The following is a 20645-nucleotide window of genomic DNA, read 5'->3' as shown; positions in this document are numbered from 1 at the left end:
TTTTCTATGCTCTGAAATAGTTTATATCATTTAGGTATTATGTGAGTCTTAAAAGCTGGTAGAAAAATCCTGTAAAACTATGTAGACCTTGTGCCTTATTAAGTGGAAATATTTTTCTTTTTGAGTTTAATTTTTAGTCAGAATGATACGCATACATAGTTTAAGAAATCAAGCAGTACTTCAAAACTTATAAAGAAAAAAAAAGCTAGCCTGTTAGCTCACTTGGTTAGAGCATGATGCTAGTAACACCAAGGTCAGGAGTTCAGATCCACATACTAGCCAACCACCAAAAAAAAAGCTTATAAACACAAACAGCAACCCTCTGTCCCACTCTTCCACATTCCTAGTTCCTAATCCTGAAAGACAGCTACTGTATATTACTTTAACTGTTTCTTCTGGCATTTAATTTCATATTTCTAAACAGTGTTCTAATACTGTTCTTTCTTGAGTTTTTAGTTGTAGTTGTAAATTTAGCTCTCTTACCCCCGACTCACATGTACATACTTTGTTTTTCCCTCATTCTCTCACTATAACCATATTATAATTTATAATATAACAAATAGACTATTATTTGGTTAAATCAATATTCAATGCATACTTTTAAAAATTTATTTTTATGGGATACAGTGTGTTGTTTCAATACAAGCATATACTGCACAATGATTCACTTAGGGCAGATAGCATAGTTTTGTATTCACTAGTCCACCACTTCTCCTCCCCCCAAAAATGTATACCTTCTTATGTCTATGTAAATAGTACTCACAAGAACCACAAGTATGCTTTGAACTACATTTCCTTTCCTGTGTAGCTCTTGTTTTCCCTGGGGTTAATAATTACCTCCATTTTTGTTTGCTGTGGGTATCTCTCATTAATTCATTCCCAAACTTCTCTACTTGAAAACAAGTTAGCTCAAAGAGCTATTTGTAAGACTATTTAATCACAATATAAAATGACCAAAAATGATTTAAACTTCTTTTTTTTTTTTTTGGTCTTTTTCATGACCGGCACTCAGCCAGTGAGTGCACCGGCCATTCCTATATAGGATCTGAACCCGCGGCCGGAGCGTCGCCGCACTCCCAGTGCAGCACTCTCCCTAGTGCGCCACGGGCTTGGCCCAAGATTTAAACTTCTAATCTCCATATGCATGCTTATTAAATAAAAGTATGAATTGGGCCTTTAAAATTTAAAGCCAGGCATGTACTTTTCTTCTTTGCCAATTTACATTCTTTGAGGAATGTTTTCCCAGAATAGATATCTTTCATCAATATTGAAAACCTTTTGAGACAGAGTACTCTCCTACCCCGGCAACTGATAATCCCTAGAGGGTCCTAGGGAATCCTTAACAACCTCATTATCTACACTCACAGCCTTACTGTTTGTTTTGATTTTGTACTGATTCAACTAGAATACCTTGTTGCACCAGAAAGCAAGGGAGTGCCCAAAGACTAATGGATTTACGTAAAAGAGAACACAGGAGCCAGTCTGAAGAGGTTCCCCACTGGCCAAATTTAGGGCAATTTGAGCATGAATTTTTTTAAGTCCATAGTGATACTCGAAGTAAATAAATAAATACATAAATAAGTAAAAGAAGGAAAGGGGAGAAAGTTTTTCTTTACTAATGAATGCCAGTTAATACATTTAGAAATGATGGTAGAATTAAAAAATCACTACTTTGTAACCCCCAGTGTAATAAGTGATTCTAGCAATAATCATCAATGAATGCTTAAACCATTAGGAAAAAGGCTATTCACATGGTCTCAAAGTATGGCCCCATAGATTACTTATTAAATACAAGGGAAAGGTATCTTTACATTGGAGAGACCCAACAGTCACCACTTTAACCAAGATACCCAACTTAGCTTCACCAATATTGAAGATATTGCATGTCTCCTGATTTGAAGCATCAAGAAGTACACAGATTTAACTATGTAGTAATATTCTTAACAAAAACTGTTTAATCTGAATCTAATCATGAGGAAACAATGAGACAAAACCAGAATGTGGAACATTTTCTTGGCCTTGAATCTTCAAAATAATTGCACCTAAAAAACAAAACAAGGGCTGGCCCCGTGGCTCACTCGGGAGAGTGCGGTGCTGGTAGCACCGAGGCTGCAGGTTTGGATCCTATATAGGGATGGCCGGTGTGCTCACTGGCTGAGCATGGTACTGACCACGCCGTGCCAAGGGTTACGATCCCCTTACCGGTCAAAAACAAAACAGAATTATAGGACTGTCTCAAAGGAGACTAAAGAAGAGTAACAACTAAATGCAGTACATGAGAACCTTGATCCTGGGTCTGGTTGAAGTGAGAAAAAGATATAAAAGAATTTTAGGAAATAAAAAGAAAGAAAGAAAGAAAGAGGGGGGTGGTGGAAGGAGAAGGCTGGAGAGAAAGAGAGAGAGGGGCAAGGCTGGAGGAAGAAAGAACTTGGTTCTTTCTGTCTGTATCCTAATTGCAACCCACATGCAAAAGGATGAAACTGGACCTTTACCTTATACCATGTACAAAAATTAACCCCAAATGGATCAAAGACCTAAAGTTAAGAGCTCAGACTGTAAAACTCTGAGAAGCAAACATAGGAGAAAATCTTAATGACATTGGATGTGGCAGTGCTTTCTTGGATATAACACCAAAAGCACAGGCAACAAAGGAAAAGATAGATAAACTGGACTTCATCAAAATTAAGAACTTTTTGTGCATCAAACGATACTATCAAGAGAGTAAAAATAAAACCCAAAGAATGGGAAAAAATATTTGCAAATCATATCTGATAAGAAATTAATATCCAGAATATATAAAGAACTCCTACAACTCAACAACAACAAAAAATCCTATTAAAAAATAGGCAAAGGCCTTGAATTGACATTTCCCCAAAGAAGATATACAAATAGCCAATGAGCACATGAAAAGATGTTCAACATCATTAATCATCAGGGAAATGCAAATCAAAACCACAGTAAGATACCACTTCATACCCATTAGGATGGCTATTATGAAAAACCAAAAAACAGAAAATAACAAGTGTTGGCAAGGATGTGGAGAAATTGGAATCCTTGTGCTCTGCTGGTAGGAATGTAAATGGTACAGCCACTGTGGAAATGGTATAGCAGTTCTTCAGAAAATTAAATGTAGGGGGCCGGCCCGTGGCTCACTCGGGAGAGTGCGGTGCTGATAACACCAAGGCCACGGGTTCGGATCCCATATAGGGATGGCCGGTCAGCTCACTGGGTAAGCGTGGTGCTGACAACACCAAGTCAAGGGTTAAGATCCCCTTACCGGTCATCTTTTAAAAAAAAAAAAAGAAAGAAAATTAAATGTAGGATTACAATATGATCCAGCAATCCCACTTCTTATAACAAAAGAATTGGAAGCAGGACTTGAGCAGATGTTTGCACACCAGTGTTCACAGCAGTATTATTCACAATAGCCAAAAGTAGAAACAACCCAAATGTTCATCAGTGGATGAATGGATAAACAAATTGTGGTACATACAATGAAATACTATTCAGCCATAAAAAGGAGTGAGGTTCTGATACATGCTACAACATGGATGAATCTTGAAAACTTTTTGCTAACTGAAATAAGCCAGACACGAAAGAACAAATATTCTATGACCACTTACATGAAGTACCCAGAATAGGCAAATTCATAGAGGCAGAAAGTAGAATCGAGGTTACCAGGGGTAGGGAGAAGGAGGAATGAGGAGTTATAGTTTAATGGGTACAGAGTTTCTATTTGGGATGATGAAAAAGTTCTGGAAATGGATAGTAGTGATGGTTGCACAATATTGTAAATGTACTTAAAGCCACTGAACTGTACACTTAAAAATGGTTAACATGATATACATTATATATATTTTAAAACAATAAAAAATTAGATTGTTTCATCTCACTAGCTCAAATTTTTTATTATGACATTCCCGAAGACATTTGAAACATAAAAAAAGTATAGAACATTCATTTGATTTTCAAAATTCTGCATCAATTACTGAGTTAAATTTCGTACCTGAAGAAAATAATGAATTGTTGCAGCTTAGTCCATAATTACACTGAAGAACAATTACAAAATATTGAGTTCATCATTTTCATTCAGACTAAAGAATATCTATGGTTAGTCAAGAAGAGTTGTGCTGTTGCTACTGTTAACCAAAACCTTTTTGTTTGAAGTAGGATTTTCAAGGGCCAGCCCATGGCTCACTTGGGAGAGTGTAGTGCTGATAACACCAAGGCCACGGGTTCAGATCCCTATATAGGGATGGGCAGTTAGCTCACTTGGGAGAGTGTGGTGCTTACAACACCAAGTCAAGGGTTAAGATCCCCTTCCTGGTCATCTTTTAAAAAAAAAAAAAGGATTTTCAGGTTTAACTTAATTTAAAACAAAATGAATACAAACAGAAAAAAGAATAGGCTCTATGGTATACCAGATATGCGTTGGGTATTGTCTTCATATGTTCTTAACTGAGTAAATTTAGAACAGGCAAGCACATCTTTTGAATTAAATAAAATCTTTCCTAATTTTTCTTTTTGTGTTATTTGTGATTTTTCCATGTTGCATTTAAATATTAATAAAGTCATACTCTGGTTGCTCTTCAGATCGCATAAATCTTTCGCCTTTTACTAAATATTAATAAAGTCATGTTTGATATTAACTTTTGTGTTAACCTTATTATACAGAACAAAGATAAATAATGTTTTATGAAATTTCAATGTATCCATACACAGAAGCATCATACCAACTCACAATGTGAAAGGTATTTCTCATTGTGGGTCTGTGTAAACAAAAATTTGAAAAACACTTATAAACATTCAACAGTTTTGATTGTGATTTCTTCTTTGACCCAAGAGTTGCTTAAGAGAGTTTTAAGTTTCCATGTCATTTTGTTTCTACTTTTGTTATTCATATTAAACTTTATGGCATTGTAGTAAAAAAAAAGTATAATGTAGATTATTCTATACTCTTTCTCCTTATTAGAAAAAAAAGGTGTATTCTCTATTGTCAGTGTGTATATATATGTTTGTAGATTTATATATTAGATCAACTTCTTTATTATATAGAGCATTTGTATACTTATTTTTTAAAAGTTTTTAGTTTGAAACAATTTCAGACATACTTGCAAAAATGGTACAAAGTATTGCTTTATAATACCTTTCTTCCAGATTCCCCAAATGTTAACATTTCTCTCTCTCTTCTCTGTCAACCATTCATTCAAGTTTTTTGTTTGTTTTTTGGGTTTTTTTCACGGCTGGCTGGTAGAGGGATCGCTCAAGTATTTTCAACACATTTTATGTGGAGAGTACTCTTTGGTGCAGAGACTCCATGTGTTATGTCATTCCCCACACCCAAACTTCTTCATGATATATGATCCAAGGGATGGTTCCTTGACTGGTAATTTCAAGATAAAGCATAAAAAATTAGCACTCTTTCCTCTGAATAGAAATTCCAGTCGCTATGTCTTGGAGACCACAAGATTTTTTTCCCTCCAGTCACATCATACGATACATACAACTTCATGCGTTTCAGTGTTTTTCAGGCGCACGTTCTTATTTCTAGTGCGATGATTTTGAGCTTTCCTTGAAATGACAAATTACTGCTTTCTTTGTTTCCTTCCTTCTTCATGAAGACCTGAGGATGAGATGTTTTTAAAAAGACTTTCTAGAGGTTACTTGGTGGGAAAGGACCCTGACGCTCCCCTTTTCTACAGAGAAGAAGGGAACAAAAAATTTCAGGAGAAGGATTATGCAGGAGCCGCAGTGCTGTACTCTAAGGTAAAACACTCCCAGATCAGCAATTTGTTTTTTCTTCTTTTTTTTTTTTTCTAGTTCAGCAATTTGACAATGCATATTTCTTCAGAAGATAGAACCATGTTGCTAAATTTCATAGCCAATGTTATCTTTGTGTATAATTTGTGGACTGGATTTGAAAAAGAAAATTGGCAGAATTCTGCTGTTGGTTGTATTCTGAAACAAAAGGAAGTTTATATGTCCTGAGTTTCATTGAGAAACTTCTATTCCCATATTCCCTCAGATACCTTGTAGCAGCAGGCTTATTGGCCCTTAGCCCTGCCTTGCCTGTGTCTGTCAGCTCTCATTGAATTGTATGCCATTTTGGTCTGAATGACTGATAAGGCTCTTAGCTTGATGGTCCTCACTTAGAGAACAGCTAGATTTTATTTTTGTTTGTTTTGTTTTTGGCAGCTGGCCAGTTTGGGTATCCAAACCCTTGACTTGGTGTTATATCACTGTACTCTAACCAACTGAACTAACCCGCCAGCCCTTTTCTTCTTTGTTTTGTTTTTGGCAGCGAGAATAGCTAGATTTTAGTTAGCCACAATGTTAGCTCATTGGTCACAGCCCAGGTGAACTCCATTTTGTCAGTGAACATGTTAACATTAGTGGCAGTCAACAAATATTTTTAATTACACTAGCCATCACCGAGCTAGATTTTGAGGAAGAATTGTGGCTTTTAACAATGTTACTGTTATTGTCCTGCTTCCCTAGTAGGAACTGGAACAAGATCCTCTGAGAGAATTCCTTCCATAGCTTTTAAGACATTTACATGGGCTTAAAGCAAGAATATCAGTCCCTTGCACCAGGTCTGTGATCCTGTATGTTAACAGGTATAAATTTGAAGGGTGTACCCCTATTCTGAATCTTTAAGAGGCCTATGTTTAAAGTTTGGAATTAATTTTACAAAAACTATCAGACCTACAACAGCAGCTTCTATAGCTGATAAAATCCCTGCTTTGTAGCATTATAACAAAGCATTTAGCTAAATAATGTAAGCTTTAGTGATTGCTGAAGGATTAAAATCCATTAGATGTAATGATCCAGTGATAAATGGCTTAATAGTTCTTTTTTAGAATTAATCTCTTCAACTTCATGCATGTGCATTATCAATGTGATCACATGGAAAGTTGCTCAAGAAAAACAGGTAAAATAAAAAGTGAAATCAGACAAAAAAATTAAGGTTTACTCTGGATATAAAGGGAGATGAGCCTTCCTATTTCATGAAACTAGTATTTTGGTGATTGTGGTACTTTGCACTTTTCTAGAAAGCTGCTATTTTCTTTCTTTTTTGAAATAATATTTGTTGTTTTTGTATGATTGTAAAAGTAGTATATGTTTACTTTGGAAAATATGGAGAAACAGAGAGTAAAAAAAAATCTCATAACCAGTGATAGGCACTGTTAACATTTTTGCTTATATCCAGACTTTTCCTTTGAAAATATGTTTTTTTTTTTTTTACAAAATTGGGATAATGCTGCACTTACTGTTTTGTAACCTGCTTTTTTCACTCAACAATTTATTGTTCTCATTTTCTCATGTTATTAAATTTTCCACTGAAACATGATTTTTTACAGCTGGTTTAGTGTTCCATTACAGAGAAGAACTGTACGTGATTTAACATCTTCTAATGTTGGCAAATTGTTTGGTATCATAACACTGCAACGAGCCTCTTTCTATGTAAATATTTGTATACATCTGGTTATTTCCTTCGGATAAATTTCTAAGATAATGGCTGGGTCAAAGGGAATGTATTTTTTAAGGCTTTTGGTAATTGATACTGAATTGCTCTCCAGGAGAGAACTAGTTAACATCTCTTCTGGCAGAGTATGGGAATGTTTCATTTCTCTATGTCCTAAACAGTACTGGTTATTATGGGTTTTATTATTATATCTATTTATTTTTTAATAGAATATGTTCACATAGTTAGATTTCTTTTTTTTTTTTTTTTTTTTAAAGATGACCGGTAAGGGGATCTTAACCCTTGACTTGGTGTTGTCAGCACCACGCTCAGTGAGCGAACCGGCCATCCCTATATAGGATCCGAACCCGGGGCCTTGGTGTTCTCAGCACCACACTCTCCCGAGTGAGCCACAGGCCGGCCCTACACATAGTTAGATTTCAAAAGTTGCAAGAGTATACAGTCTAGGCTACTTCCCCTGTCCCTTAGCCACTTCATTTCCCATCCCTGTAGGCTAGCACTGTTAATGTATCTTTCCATAGGTGTTTAAGGTATATATAAATAAATACAACTAATCCTCTACTTCTGCACACACTCTCTTTTTACATAAATGATAATATTCTGTTCATACTGTCCAGCATCATGCTTTTTTCAGTTAATAATAGTTTGAAGATCATTCCACATCAGTACATAAAGAACTTCCTCATTCTTTTTATGGCTACATAGTATTCCACTAAATAGATATATTAGATATAGATCAACATTTAGGCTGTTTCTATCTTTTGCTATTTCAAACAATTCTATGATAAGAGACTTTGCATGTATGTAATTTTTCACATATCTGTAGGATAAATAATTACATCTATAAATTCCTAGAAAAGGAATTGCTGGATCAGTGGAGATTTTATATTCATATATAAAAAATACATACAAAATTTTGATATGTATTGCTAAATTGTCCTCCATAATCATGACACCAGTTTACACTCCCACTAGCAACAATGAGAATTCACATAACCCCACCCCTTTGCCAACTCAGTGTGCTATCAATTTTATTTTTCTTTTCCAATCTGATGGATAAAAAATTATATCTCAGTATAGCTTTAATTTGCATTTTGTTGACTATGAATGCGACTGAGCATTTTTCATGTTGAAGAGCCATTTGTATTTCCCATAAGAACTGTTCGTATCATTTGTTTATTTTCCTACTGAATAATTGGTTGTCATCTTATTGATTTGTAGGAATTCTTGATAAAGAAATTAGCTCTTTGCCTATAATATGAGTTGCCAATATTTTTCCAGTTCAGTGTTTGCCTTTTGATATTGCTTTTATTGTTTTTTGTTCTGAAGAAATTTATTTTCAAGTGGTCAAATTTATTAACCGTTTATGACTTCTGGGTTTTGTATCATAGCTGGAAAGGGATATCTCCAACACTGCTTTTAGACTATTCTTACAGTTTCTTCCAGTGCTCTTTTATCTTTCTTTCTTTCTTTTTTTTTTTCTAAAAGATGACCCGTTAGGGGATCTTCACCCTTGACTTGGTGTTGTCAGCACCACACTCTCCCAAGTGAGCTAACCGTCCATCCCTATATAGGGATCTGAACCTGCGGCCTTGGTGTTATCAGCACCGCACTCTCCCAAGTGAGCCACGGGCTGGCCCTTCTTCTGGCGCTTTTATAGTTTGATTTTTTACATTGAGTTTGATTCATTTGTAATTTATCCAATGAAAAGTTTATCATGTAGAACCTACTGTATTTTTTCTCAGTGGCTACCTATTTATCCCAGTACTTTTACTGAATAATCCCATCTTTTCTCCTTTGATTAAAGATGCCACCTTTATGGTTATTATTAATCCTTGCTAATTTGATGTTAGAAAAAAATTATCTCTTTTTTTTTTTTTACTTTTATTTTTTATGTTTGGCTATCCATGTATGAATTAACTATTTGTTTTCCATATATTAACTTTGTGTTTCTACTTTTGTGAATTTGTGTCACTCACCTTTTGTTATATGCAGGATTATGCTTGCAAGTATTTTCCTGTTTCATTTACCTTCAGTATTGCTTGTGGTTGAAGCTGTGTCTGATGTTGCTATCTTCAAAGTGCTTTGAATATTAATTTCCTCACTTGATCTTCACAGCTTTGCTCTAAAGTAGTTAAAAATGAGGCTGAAGCAGCTGAAGCACAAAGAGGTTCGGTTTACCAATTTCATACAGTCTTTAGTAGTAGAGCTCCTGTTATCTGAAATATACACTTTAGAGATGCCAGGTCCCATTTATACCTTTAACCAGTTCATTATTTTGCAGGGAGTATCACATTCAATGCCTAACACGGAGGACATTTCACTGTGTTATGCTAATCGCTCTGCAGCTCTCTTCCACCTGGGTCAGTACGAAGTGAGTATCAGGATGCCTGGTGTGATTGGAGAGGATCTGTAGGGGCTTCACTGGAGGACTAGGCCTTCAGCTCTGTGTCTTCCCTAGCGCACTAAAATCAGGCCCTGGTGCAATTGATTGACTTGAAAGCACATTGATATCCACCCAAACATTTTATTTCTCCTGATTCATTTCACCTATGAAGGTGACCATGAAAGGTAGTGTTGGTTGACAAGAAAGAGCTATGATCCATTCCAGAGGGGCATGGAATATATAGATATAGTCCATGGACCAATAGGACTGTATCCTATATGTGGACCAATAGGTCAGCAGTGCTTGGTGTCATGGTCAGCTATGCATTGTATTGCTGATAATACGTCAGTTTCCCAGTGTTTGCCAAATATTCGTTTGTTTTAAATTAGTAGAGCATGTTCAAGATTATCCCTTTAATAATATAGCTCACCCTCAATAAACATTTATGAGTGGGAAAGTAAAAGGTGCCCTGAAATGCCTGTGCATGCCTGTGAGGTGGGCTTCCTGCAAGTGGCTTTCTTCTCATCCCCTAATTGTGGCAACAGAGAAAAATGTTGAAAACTATGTCAGTAGAGTTTTGAAAATGGGAAGTGACCAAAACCAGATAAATGTTTTAGGAAGATACCTCTGAGGCATCTAAAATTGTTAATAGAGAGAAGTCTAAGAAAAAGCTCTAAAATGCCATCTAGGTACATCCATTTCAGAATTTCACAGAAATTCAAATTATATCCTAGAGTTAAGGATGATTGGAATAGTCACAAGTTCACACTACTTTCCTTAGGACTAAAAGAGAAGAGCAAAAATCTAGCTCCAGGCCCTAAGCAAGAAAGTCTTGGACTACTGAGGACAGTGACTAGAAGAACTTGCAAAACATGTAGCACTTTATGTCTTCCCTATATTGATGGTTTCTGTTTTCCTTCTTATAATAATGATTACCATTTATTGAGCACGTACTATGTTGCAGGCACTCCTTGAGCACTTTAGATATATTACTTTATCCTTAAAATAACCGTGTGAGTTATTATTATCCCTGTTTTTTAGAAGAGAAAACTAAGACACTGAGAAATTAAGTTGCTTGCACAAGGTCATGCAGTTAGTAAGACACAGAATCAGTATTTGAACACAGGTCTGTTTGGCTTCAAAGTCTGCCCTCTTAATCATCATGCTATAACTATTTTAAATGTAAGACTTTTTTCCCTTAAAAATAGAAATATTTAATAAGAGCAATTAAACATAATGTCTTCAACAAGTATTACTAATCACTCAATTAAAAGATCAGACAGTAAAAAAAAAATGATAAAAGATCACATGGTAGAATATGATTTAAAGTACATGGTTGTAGTTTTATTTTTAGTAATCTTTCACTTTCCTGTAGATTTTTGGAAAGATTTTCAGTAGACATTGAAGAGCAGGGACCAAGAGTCATTTGGGGATTTCCTTTCTGTTTTCAGACATGTCTTAGAGATATCACCAGAGCACAGATGCATGGGTATCCAGAAAGATTGAGACCCAAGATGATGTTGCGTAAGGTGGAATGTCTGGTGACCTTAGGAAGACTACAGGAGGCAAGCCAGACCATCAGTGATCTTGAAAGTAACTTAGCTGCCAAATCAACCCTAGCAGCTGCCCCCTTTCATATTCTGCAGAGAAACCTCCGTCATCTGAAAAGAAAAGTACAAGAAAAGGAGAATCTCACAGAAACCTTCCCAGCAGCTCTAGTCAACGCCTTTGAGGATATGGAACTGAGGGAAGAGAATGAGCAAATTTCCAGTGCATCGTCATCTGTCAGCTTACGCACAGACCCTTTAAAAGGCCGCTATCTGATTGCCACAAAAGATATTCTCCCAGGAGAGCTCCTGGTGAAGGAGGATGCTTTTGTGAGTGTCCTTAACCCAGGAGAAATGCCACCACTGCATCACGGCCTAGAGAGCAAGTGGGATCTCAGAGTTACCAATGGGGACCTCTACTGTCACCAGTGTTTGAAGCCCACTTTGGCCACAGTTCCCTGTGATGGATGCAGCTATGCCAAGTATTGCAGCCAAGAGTGTATGCAGCAGGCCTGGGAGCGCTACCATAGCACAGAGTGTTCTCTAGGAGGACTACTTCTCACCCTGGGTGTCTTTTGCCACATTGCTCTGAGGTTGATTCTTTTAGCTAGATTTGAGGATGTTGACAAAGTCATAAGGAACCTTCATGAGGAGATTAGTGACGAGGACATCTGTTTACCTGAAGGCAAGAATCTGGTCAAGACAGTTAATTATGGCCTGGGGGAGAGTGAAGAAAATGGCAAAATAGTTGAGACCCCAATTCCTGGATGTGATATTAATGGAAAGTATAAAAATGATTATAATGCTGTCTTCAAACTCTTGCCCCATACTGAAAATCATAGCCCAGAACACAAATTCCTCTGTGCTCTAAGTGTTTCTGCACTATGCAGGCAGCTAGAAGCAGCCAGTTTACAAGCCCTCACAACAGATCTGAAGTCCTCTAAGCGGAAAGCAGTGACTCCTGAGTTGTGTCCAGATGTGAATATCTGGGGAGTGGCCATGCTGCGGCATATGTTACAGCTGCAATGTAATGCACAGGCAATAACTACCATACAGCAGACAGGTAAGAGGGAAACTTATCTTTCTGCCTTACAATATTGTTTTTTACATAGCTGGTGTTTCCGGAGAAAGAATGTAAGGAAAACTGTAGTATTCAAACAAATCAGCACTCTAATGGGACAATACAGCTGTCTGTATTATCATTATTATGCCATTGAAAAGCTATGTGACCCTAACAAATTATTTGATCCCACTCTGTCTCAGTTTTCTCATTTGTAAAGAAGGTAGTTTCATTCCACCTAACCTTAACAGAGTTGTGTTTGTTTGTAAAAATTCTTTAAAAATTTAAAACCCAGACTGGCTGATTAGCCTACTTGGTTAGAGCATGATGTTGGTAACACCAAGGTCAATGGTTTGGATCCCCATACTGGCCAGTGACCAAAAAAAAAGGTTAAAACCCATATTACGAAGGTTTTTTGGTTGTGAAGGGAAACTGTCTCAAATAAATAGTAATAGGAAGTTTATTATAAGGATACATAAACAAGAAAACAGAGAAAGCTAAATAGTTTTTTTTTTGGATGGGCAGAGACAATAGTCAAACCAGACTGCTGAAAGAACAGGGTCTGTAGTTGAGTAAAATATCAAGACTCTTAACTCACTCAGCTAGTCTCTCTCTCTCTTCTTTCCAATTGGCAATTTTCCCCCATTCTTTTGTTCTGAATATCCAAGTGAGGAACCTGGCCCAGCTCACCTTTTCACACCATACTATACCATAAGCTGTTGGCCGTCATAAATATGGCCTGTCCTTTGGTCAGGTGGCTAGTCATCTAGAGGAGACCAACCAGCCTAGCCCTGCTTTCCTGAACTGGGTTTTATAGATAAGACTACTTAATATTTAAGCTAGATGGGGAGGTTAGATGTACCCAGAATTATGAATGACATCTCCACTATGACTGTATTGACAACAAATACAACTATTATTAGAAAAGAAATGGCATTTCCAGTATTTCTTTCTTTCTTTTTTTATTTATTTATTTATTTATTTTTTTCATCTTTTTCGTGACCGGCACTCAGCCAGTGAGCAAACCGGCCATCCCTATATAGGATCCGAACCTGCAGCGGGAGTGCTGCTGCGCTCCCAGCGCCGCCCGCACTCTCCCGAGTGAGCCACAGGGTCGGCCCCGAACCCTTGGTGTTATCAGCACCGCACTCTCCCAAGTGAGCCACGGGCTGGCCCTTGCAGTATTTCTAGTGTGTGATCTTCACTTAGCAGAAAATGTCTTTCGATTCAATCAGTTCATTATACTTTTCTTATTTTTTCTAGTTAACAGTATAGAAAGGGAGGAAACTAGGTGTTTAGTAAACCTGCAATTTATAAACAGGTTAATATTAAGTGTGGCTTAACTATACTATGCATGCTAGTTCTTTTGATCTTTTCACTTTAGATAATATAGGATTTGTCAGCCTTTTTTGGTATGTATTTTTATGTTTAATTTGAAAGTAACTTTGCTTGCCAGGAATCAGAAACAAATCAGGGTATTGGTATTAATATGAAACAGTAGAACTCAAGGTAAGATATCTAGTAAAACAAAAAGGGTGTTTTATTTTTATAAAGGAATTTAGCTGCCAAGTTACATGGTATATAGGTATTTCACTAGAGAGATTTTTGGGCAAGACTCTCTTTCCTATCCTGAAGCACATGGAACATCCAAAAATAATACTGGCCTGGTCTCACGATAATACAAAATCATATTTCAGATGTCTCTGTTTTCTTTTTTTTTTTTTGGTGGCTGGCTAGTATGAGGATCCAAACTCTTGACCTTAGTGTTACAACACCTTGCCCTAACTAACTGAGCTAACTGGCCACCCCCATCTCTGTTTTCCTTTGCTTCTTTGAGCCATTGCTACCTTCTAAAATATATCTATTGAGTATTTTTCGAGAATTATGTTTTCCCTTAGATACATTCACTTGCATTTTAAAAGATAGTCATTTTGTTTTGTTTTATTGAATATAAAAAGTAATATATGGGGCTTCCATATTTAATGGCAGAAATCAAGAGCCAACTCTTGATTATTTTATGTGTCTTCCTTTTAAAATAATAGGATACACAAAAAAAGATACAAATGTCAGTAGCTATGGAACTGTTGTCCAGGTAGACAATAGCAGTGATCGGTAACTCAGGCTAAATATCTGAGGCAGAATGGCAGAGTCATTGGGGCAAAAGAGTTGGCGTTTTCCATCCACTTTCCTCCACTGGCCTACCCCCTACAGTAGGTAAGGATCTTAGCCGAAATATTTTTGCTCCATGTGCATGAAATTTCATTATAGTCCATTTTTTATTTGCATAGCAAATTTTGGATAAAATTTTTCACAAGTCATTAAGAGTAAGTTTTTGGATAGTAAGACTATGTGCAGGAATACCTGTATATCCTATGGCTAATAAAAACTAGAGGAATAGATACATTGCATAATACTGGCTATTTGGGGTAATAGAAAGAGGATTGGAGAGTGGCTTTACCTGTAAGGTTCTAATGTTTTGTGCATAGTTTATTGTTGTTTATATGATGTTTTAAAAATATACACGTAAGAAAAAACAACAAAAGCAAAAATATCAAAATCTTAACAATACTTAATTCTGAAACTGGAAATATGAGTGATTGCTACTTTCTTCTTTGAACTTTAATTTTTTTAATTAAATAACCTTATTCACATGGTGGTCACATTATACTAGTAAATTTAAATTTAAAAATAGATTGTATGTGAACCTATAAATCATTTAAAAAATGGGTTGTATACCTTTCCTATCATTATAAGGAAAAAAAATTTTTTTTTAAATAGCTCACAAAAAAAGGGAAAAAAGTAAAAAAAATTTAAAAAGTGAAAAAACTAACATTAAAAAACAGTTCATAGAGCAAAAGATAGAAAAATATAAAAATGAATCTATAATAGTAAATATAAATGGGGTAAATTCTCCTATTAAAGGAGCCTTTTGAAATGGATCAAGAAGAATAAAATCCAATTATATTCTGTTTACAAAAATGACTCCTATAACAACACAAACTGTTTGGGCAAGATATATCAAGAATCACAAGCAAATCAGGGTATTGGTATTAATATGATACTATAGAACTCAAGGTAAGATATCTAGTAGAAGTCATTTTATTTTTATAAAGGAGACTCTCCATACTGAAATATATCATCAATTTTAGCTCTCAGAAAGAGAGAGTGTATCTATAAAACAAAAATAGGTAAGTATACAAGGAGAAACTGGCAAAAACTCCATTGCTGGGAGAAACGTTTTTGTTTTTTTTAAAGATGACCGGTAAGGGGATCTTAACCCTTGATTTGGTGTTGTCAGCACCATGCTCACCCAGTGAGCTAACCGGCCATCCCTATAAGGGATCTGAACCCGTGGCCTTGTTGTTATCAGCACCACACTCTCCCGAGTAAGCCACGGGCTGGCCCTGGGAGAAACATTAATATTCCATGTTGACTTTGACTGATGAAATATATTAAGGATCTTGAAACCCAGATAACATAACAAGCTAGGGGATTTAGTAGGTATATCTATCAAAGCCTGTATCCTATAGATCAGGGGTTACATCTTTTTCTGTAAAGGGCCAGATAATAAATATTTTAGGCTTTGCCAGCCATATAGTCTCTTTTGCAAACTACGCAACTCCACCATTGTAGCATGAAAGCAGCCATACACAAACTAATGAGCATGGCTGGATTCCAATAAAACTTCATTATGGAAGCTGGCTGGTTAGCTGAGTTGGTTAAACCGTGATGTCATAACACCAAGATCAAGGGTTCAGATCTCGAACCAGCCAGCCGCAAAAAAAAAAAAAAAAAGTGGTGTTATGGACACTGAAATCTGAATTTCTTATAATGTTTCACATCATGAGAATTATTCTTTTGATTTTTTTTCAGCCACCTCAAAATGTAAAAACCATTCTTAGACCATAGATTGTACAAAAACAGGGAGCAGGCAGGATTTGGCTTACAGGCTACAGTTTACAGACTCCTGATACAGACAAAGATCTGATAAATCTAATTAGGAAATCTATTTGAGGGAAAAACCACAAAATTAGGGTCAATGAAAGGGATATAGCCAATAATATAAATTCATTTTAAAATCAAAACAATCTAATACAATTTTAGACTATTAAATTTTAAGATATTAGGTAGACAACTTTTTAGAAAATACAAATTGCCTAAACTGTCCCAGTAGGAGGCAAAAATCTTCAAAAAAACCCAGTAATTGTGGAAGAATCAAGTTATCAAAATATTTTCATAAAAACAAACTACACCCACTCTTTTCCATGTGAGTTCTTTAAAACCTTTAAGGAACATATTTAATCATAATTTTAAAAAGAAAAAAATTTTTCCTGCAGAACAGATCGTCTCTATACTATGTATACTATTCCAGAGCATGGGTAAACCTAGAACTCTTTCCCTCTCATTTTACAAAGCCCTGAATAAAAACTATAGACCAGTATCAGTTGGGAATATAGACATAGAAACCCTGAATAAAGCACTGCCATTTCACATCCAGCAGTTTATTAAAGGAATAATAATATATGACCAAGTAGAGTTTCTCCCAAAAATGCAAAGATATTTTAATTTGAAGGAATATAAGAGAAGGCTTGGATAAACATGGACACATGCCGTGTTCTTAGTGGAAAGACTGAAAACTATAAAAATGGCAGTTTCCCCATGCTAACCTAATCAGTTTAATGCAATTTCAAAAAAATCACAATTGCATTTTTCTTGGAACTTGACAACATTCTAAAGTTCATCTTGAATAACTGGATAAAAATAGCTGAAGGGTCTTAGTATTATCAGATTTCATACCAGCATTAAAGCTACAGTTATTAAAAATATGGAACTAAAGTATTAGAATCTTTCCTCAAATCATTACAGTTAAGTATTAAACCATAAAATATCTAGAAATAAAGGGGCCGACCCCGTGGCGCACTCGGGAGAGTGTGGTGCTGGAGGCGCAGCGACGCTCCCACCGTGGGTTCAGATCCTATATAGGAATGGCCGGTGCGCTCACTGGCTGAGTGCCGGTCACGAAAAAGACAAAAAATATATATATATCTAGAAATATGTAAGTGAACATTTATGTAGTCTTAGTGTGGGAGAAGTTTTATAAAGTATGTAATACCAAATTTAAGTAATTAAAATACAGGTAGATTTAACTACCTAAATACCAAATTTTCAAAACACCATTATGGGTAAAGAAGATAGAGGATACAGGTGAAAGAGGTCCTTGAAGGAATGAAAACATTGGACTGGAAGGCAGAAAACCTGATTTCCTGAGCTTCTGTGTGTCTCAGTATTCCCACTGATAAGATGAGAGGACTGGATGAGCCTCAAGCCTCTAGAGAAGACTGCAAAGATGACCACAACAATTGCTCCCATCGCTATGTGTTTGCCTCTTTGCAACTTGATATTGCTTTTTCTCCCATCAAGAGGCAGAATCTCTTTCCCCTCTCCTTGAATCTGGGCTAGCCCTGTACCTTGCTTTGACCATGAAATGCAGTAGAAATGACTTTATGTAACTTTTGAGTCTGAGCCTTAAGAGACCTTGTAGCTTCCACTGTCAGCTTCTTAGAATGATGGGGTGGCGTGTGAACAAGCCTGGGCTAGCCTCCTTGAGTGTAAAAGACCATGTGCCAGATGAATGCAATCACATGAGTAATCCCTGGGTAAAGCCATAAGAAAAACATTAAGCTGAACTCAGCCAAAATTGCTCGACACAGAATTGTGAACAAATGAAATTGTTATTGTTTTAATAGCCCCTCCCCAAATCGATAAACAAAAACTACGATGTGAATGACAAAATGAGAGAACGTCTGTAGTAACTATATACATCTTAAAATCAACTTTTAAAAATATGTATAGTGATGAAATGTTCTGGATTGTGGTAATGGTTGCACAACTATGTAAATTTCCAAAAAAAATTATTGAATTGTACACTTAAAACAGGTGAATTTTATGGGGGATAGATTATATCTCAATAAAGCTGTTAAAAATACACATAAGCAAGCACTTTATCAAAGTAGTAATAAAAGTGGTCAATCTCTAACCTCTCCCTACTAATTAAAACAAGATACCATTTTTTTTTGCCTATTAGATTGGTGGAGTTGTTTTGTTGGGGTTTTTGTTGTTGTTGTTGTTGTTGTTGTTTTTAAAAGATGACCAGTAAGGGGATCTTAACCCTTGACTTGGTGTTGTCAGCACCACGCTCTCCCAAGTGAGCTAACCAGCCATCTCTATATAGGGATCCGAACCCGTGGCCTTGGTGTTATCAGCACCACACTCTCCTAAGTGAGCCATGGGCCGGCCCCTATTGGTTTGTTTTTTAATTATAATATGCATTTTAGGTTAGGATGTAAAGAAATGGCCATGATATGTTAAGTGAAAAAAGTAACTTACAAATCACTATGTGCACCACGTTGCCAATTACATTAAAAGTTCCATACATAAGTGTAGAAATTAGACTGCAAGAAAATAAACCAAAATGTTATACCTATTTGATGGGATGATAGACAACTGTCATTTTCAGTTTTTAAATTATTTTCTGACTATATGTATTTCTTTTGTAATTTTAATTAGTTTTTTGGTTTTGGTTTTGGTTTTGTTTTTTTAAAAGATGACCATAAGAGGATCTTAACCCTTGACTTTGTGTTGTCCGCACCAGGCTCTCCCAAGTGAGCTATCCGGCCATCCCTATATAGGGATCCAAACCCTTGGCCTTGGTGTTATCAGCACCACACTCTCCCAAGTGAGCCATGGGCGGCCCCTTAATTAGTTTTTTAATAAACATAATTCAAATGTTAAGAACATTTTTGTATGATCATTTTTAAGGCACTTGACACACATATTGCAAAATCGCCCCCCAGGAAAGTTGTACCAGTTACATGCCCACCAGTGATGTTCACTTACATTTTTTAATTCAATCTAATTTTGTTTTAGTCTGCTCACATTTCTAATCTTTTTATATCCCTTTTTATTATTTCTTTGGGGTTCCAGCACCTCCCAATATAGTGTTCTCATTGAATTTCATTAGCAGCTGTTTCATTAGTAGCACAGAAGGATTAAAGTGTTAACTAGGATAGACTTTGACAAAAACCTATAAAAACGTGTATTATTATCTTTGTATAAATCTTATTTAATCAGAGTTCCTCGCTTATTTCAAGGGACAGAACTGGCCACTGATATTCTATACCTTGATACATGAGGTTCTATCTTAGTCAGAATGGCACATTCAAGGGCCAGCCCGTGGCTCACTTGGGAGAGTGCGGTGCTGATAATACCAAGGCCATGGGTTCAGATCCCATATAGGGATGGCCGGTTGCTCACTGGGTGAGCGTGGTGCTGACAACACCAAGTCAAGGGTTAAGATCCCCTTACCGGTCATCTTAAAAAAAAAAAAGAATGGCACATTCATGTTATATCTGGATTCATATTATACCAGGGCTTAGTCAGGTTCCTTGTAGCTTCAGATCAATTCACTTTGCTTTGCTTTCACTCTTCAACAACTAAGGAATCCAAGCTGGCTGATTAGCTCAGTTTTTTAGAGCACAATGTTATAACACCAAGGTCAAGGGTTTGGATCCCTGTTCTGGCCAGCCACTAAAAAAAAAGAAAGAAAGAAAAAAGAAATCTATCTACCTTTAGTTTGGGTCCTTGATTACTTGATGCACAAATTTCTCATTTTGCAAAATATATTCCAGAGCAGGTATATTCTAGAAGTATTCTGAATGAATCTTCTTCTTCTTTTTTTTTTTTTTTACTTGAATCCCATTTTAAATGTGGATATTTAGAGATATTAGCAAGGTACCCTTTTGGTAAAGAATCACTGCCCCCCCTTTTTTTTTAATACAAAATGTCACATATTAAATTTGGTTAATAAGGTAAATACATGTTCTCACTCTATTATCTCTACTAATAGATGACTAATGCAAAATATTGAGTAATTTTTAAAAATCAATACTTAATTTTTTAGAAATAATTAGAGAGATATTCATCTCTGATATAAATTCGCCATTCAGTTTCTGGGCCTGCTTCTGTTAGATGATAATCTATAAATAATTTACGAAGCTGACATTACTCACTGTATTGTGATAATTTTTTCTGGGAAAATTTTAGCAACTGTTCTAATATAGATTGCCAGTTATCAGTAGTTGAGAATGCAAGTCAACTTTTAATTAT

General features: G+C 36.0%; 1 protein-coding gene across 3 annotated transcripts in view; it reads left to right on the top strand.

Moving 5' to 3' along the window:
- Window positions 1–20645, top strand: part of SMYD4 (SET and MYND domain containing 4) — a 40866-nt gene that overhangs the window by 13022 nt on the left and 7199 nt on the right. For all 3 annotated transcript variants that reach the window (XM_063111805.1, XM_063111804.1, XM_063111806.1), the window contains exons 3-5: window positions 5622–5766; window positions 9771–9860; window positions 11324–12482. In XM_063111805.1, the coding sequence (XP_062967875.1) occupies window positions 5622–5766; window positions 9771–9860; window positions 11324–12482 (1394 nt within the window). The remainder of the gene's footprint in view (window positions 1–5621; window positions 5767–9770; window positions 9861–11323; window positions 12483–20645) is intronic.

Source organism: Cynocephalus volans, chromosome 10 (assembly GCF_027409185.1).
Source record: "Cynocephalus volans isolate mCynVol1 chromosome 10, mCynVol1.pri, whole genome shotgun sequence".
NCBI lineage: Eukaryota > Metazoa > Chordata > Mammalia > Dermoptera > Cynocephalidae > Cynocephalus > Cynocephalus volans.
Note: the sequence above shows the minus strand (reverse complement) of the source record. Positions and strands in the feature narration are given on the sequence as shown.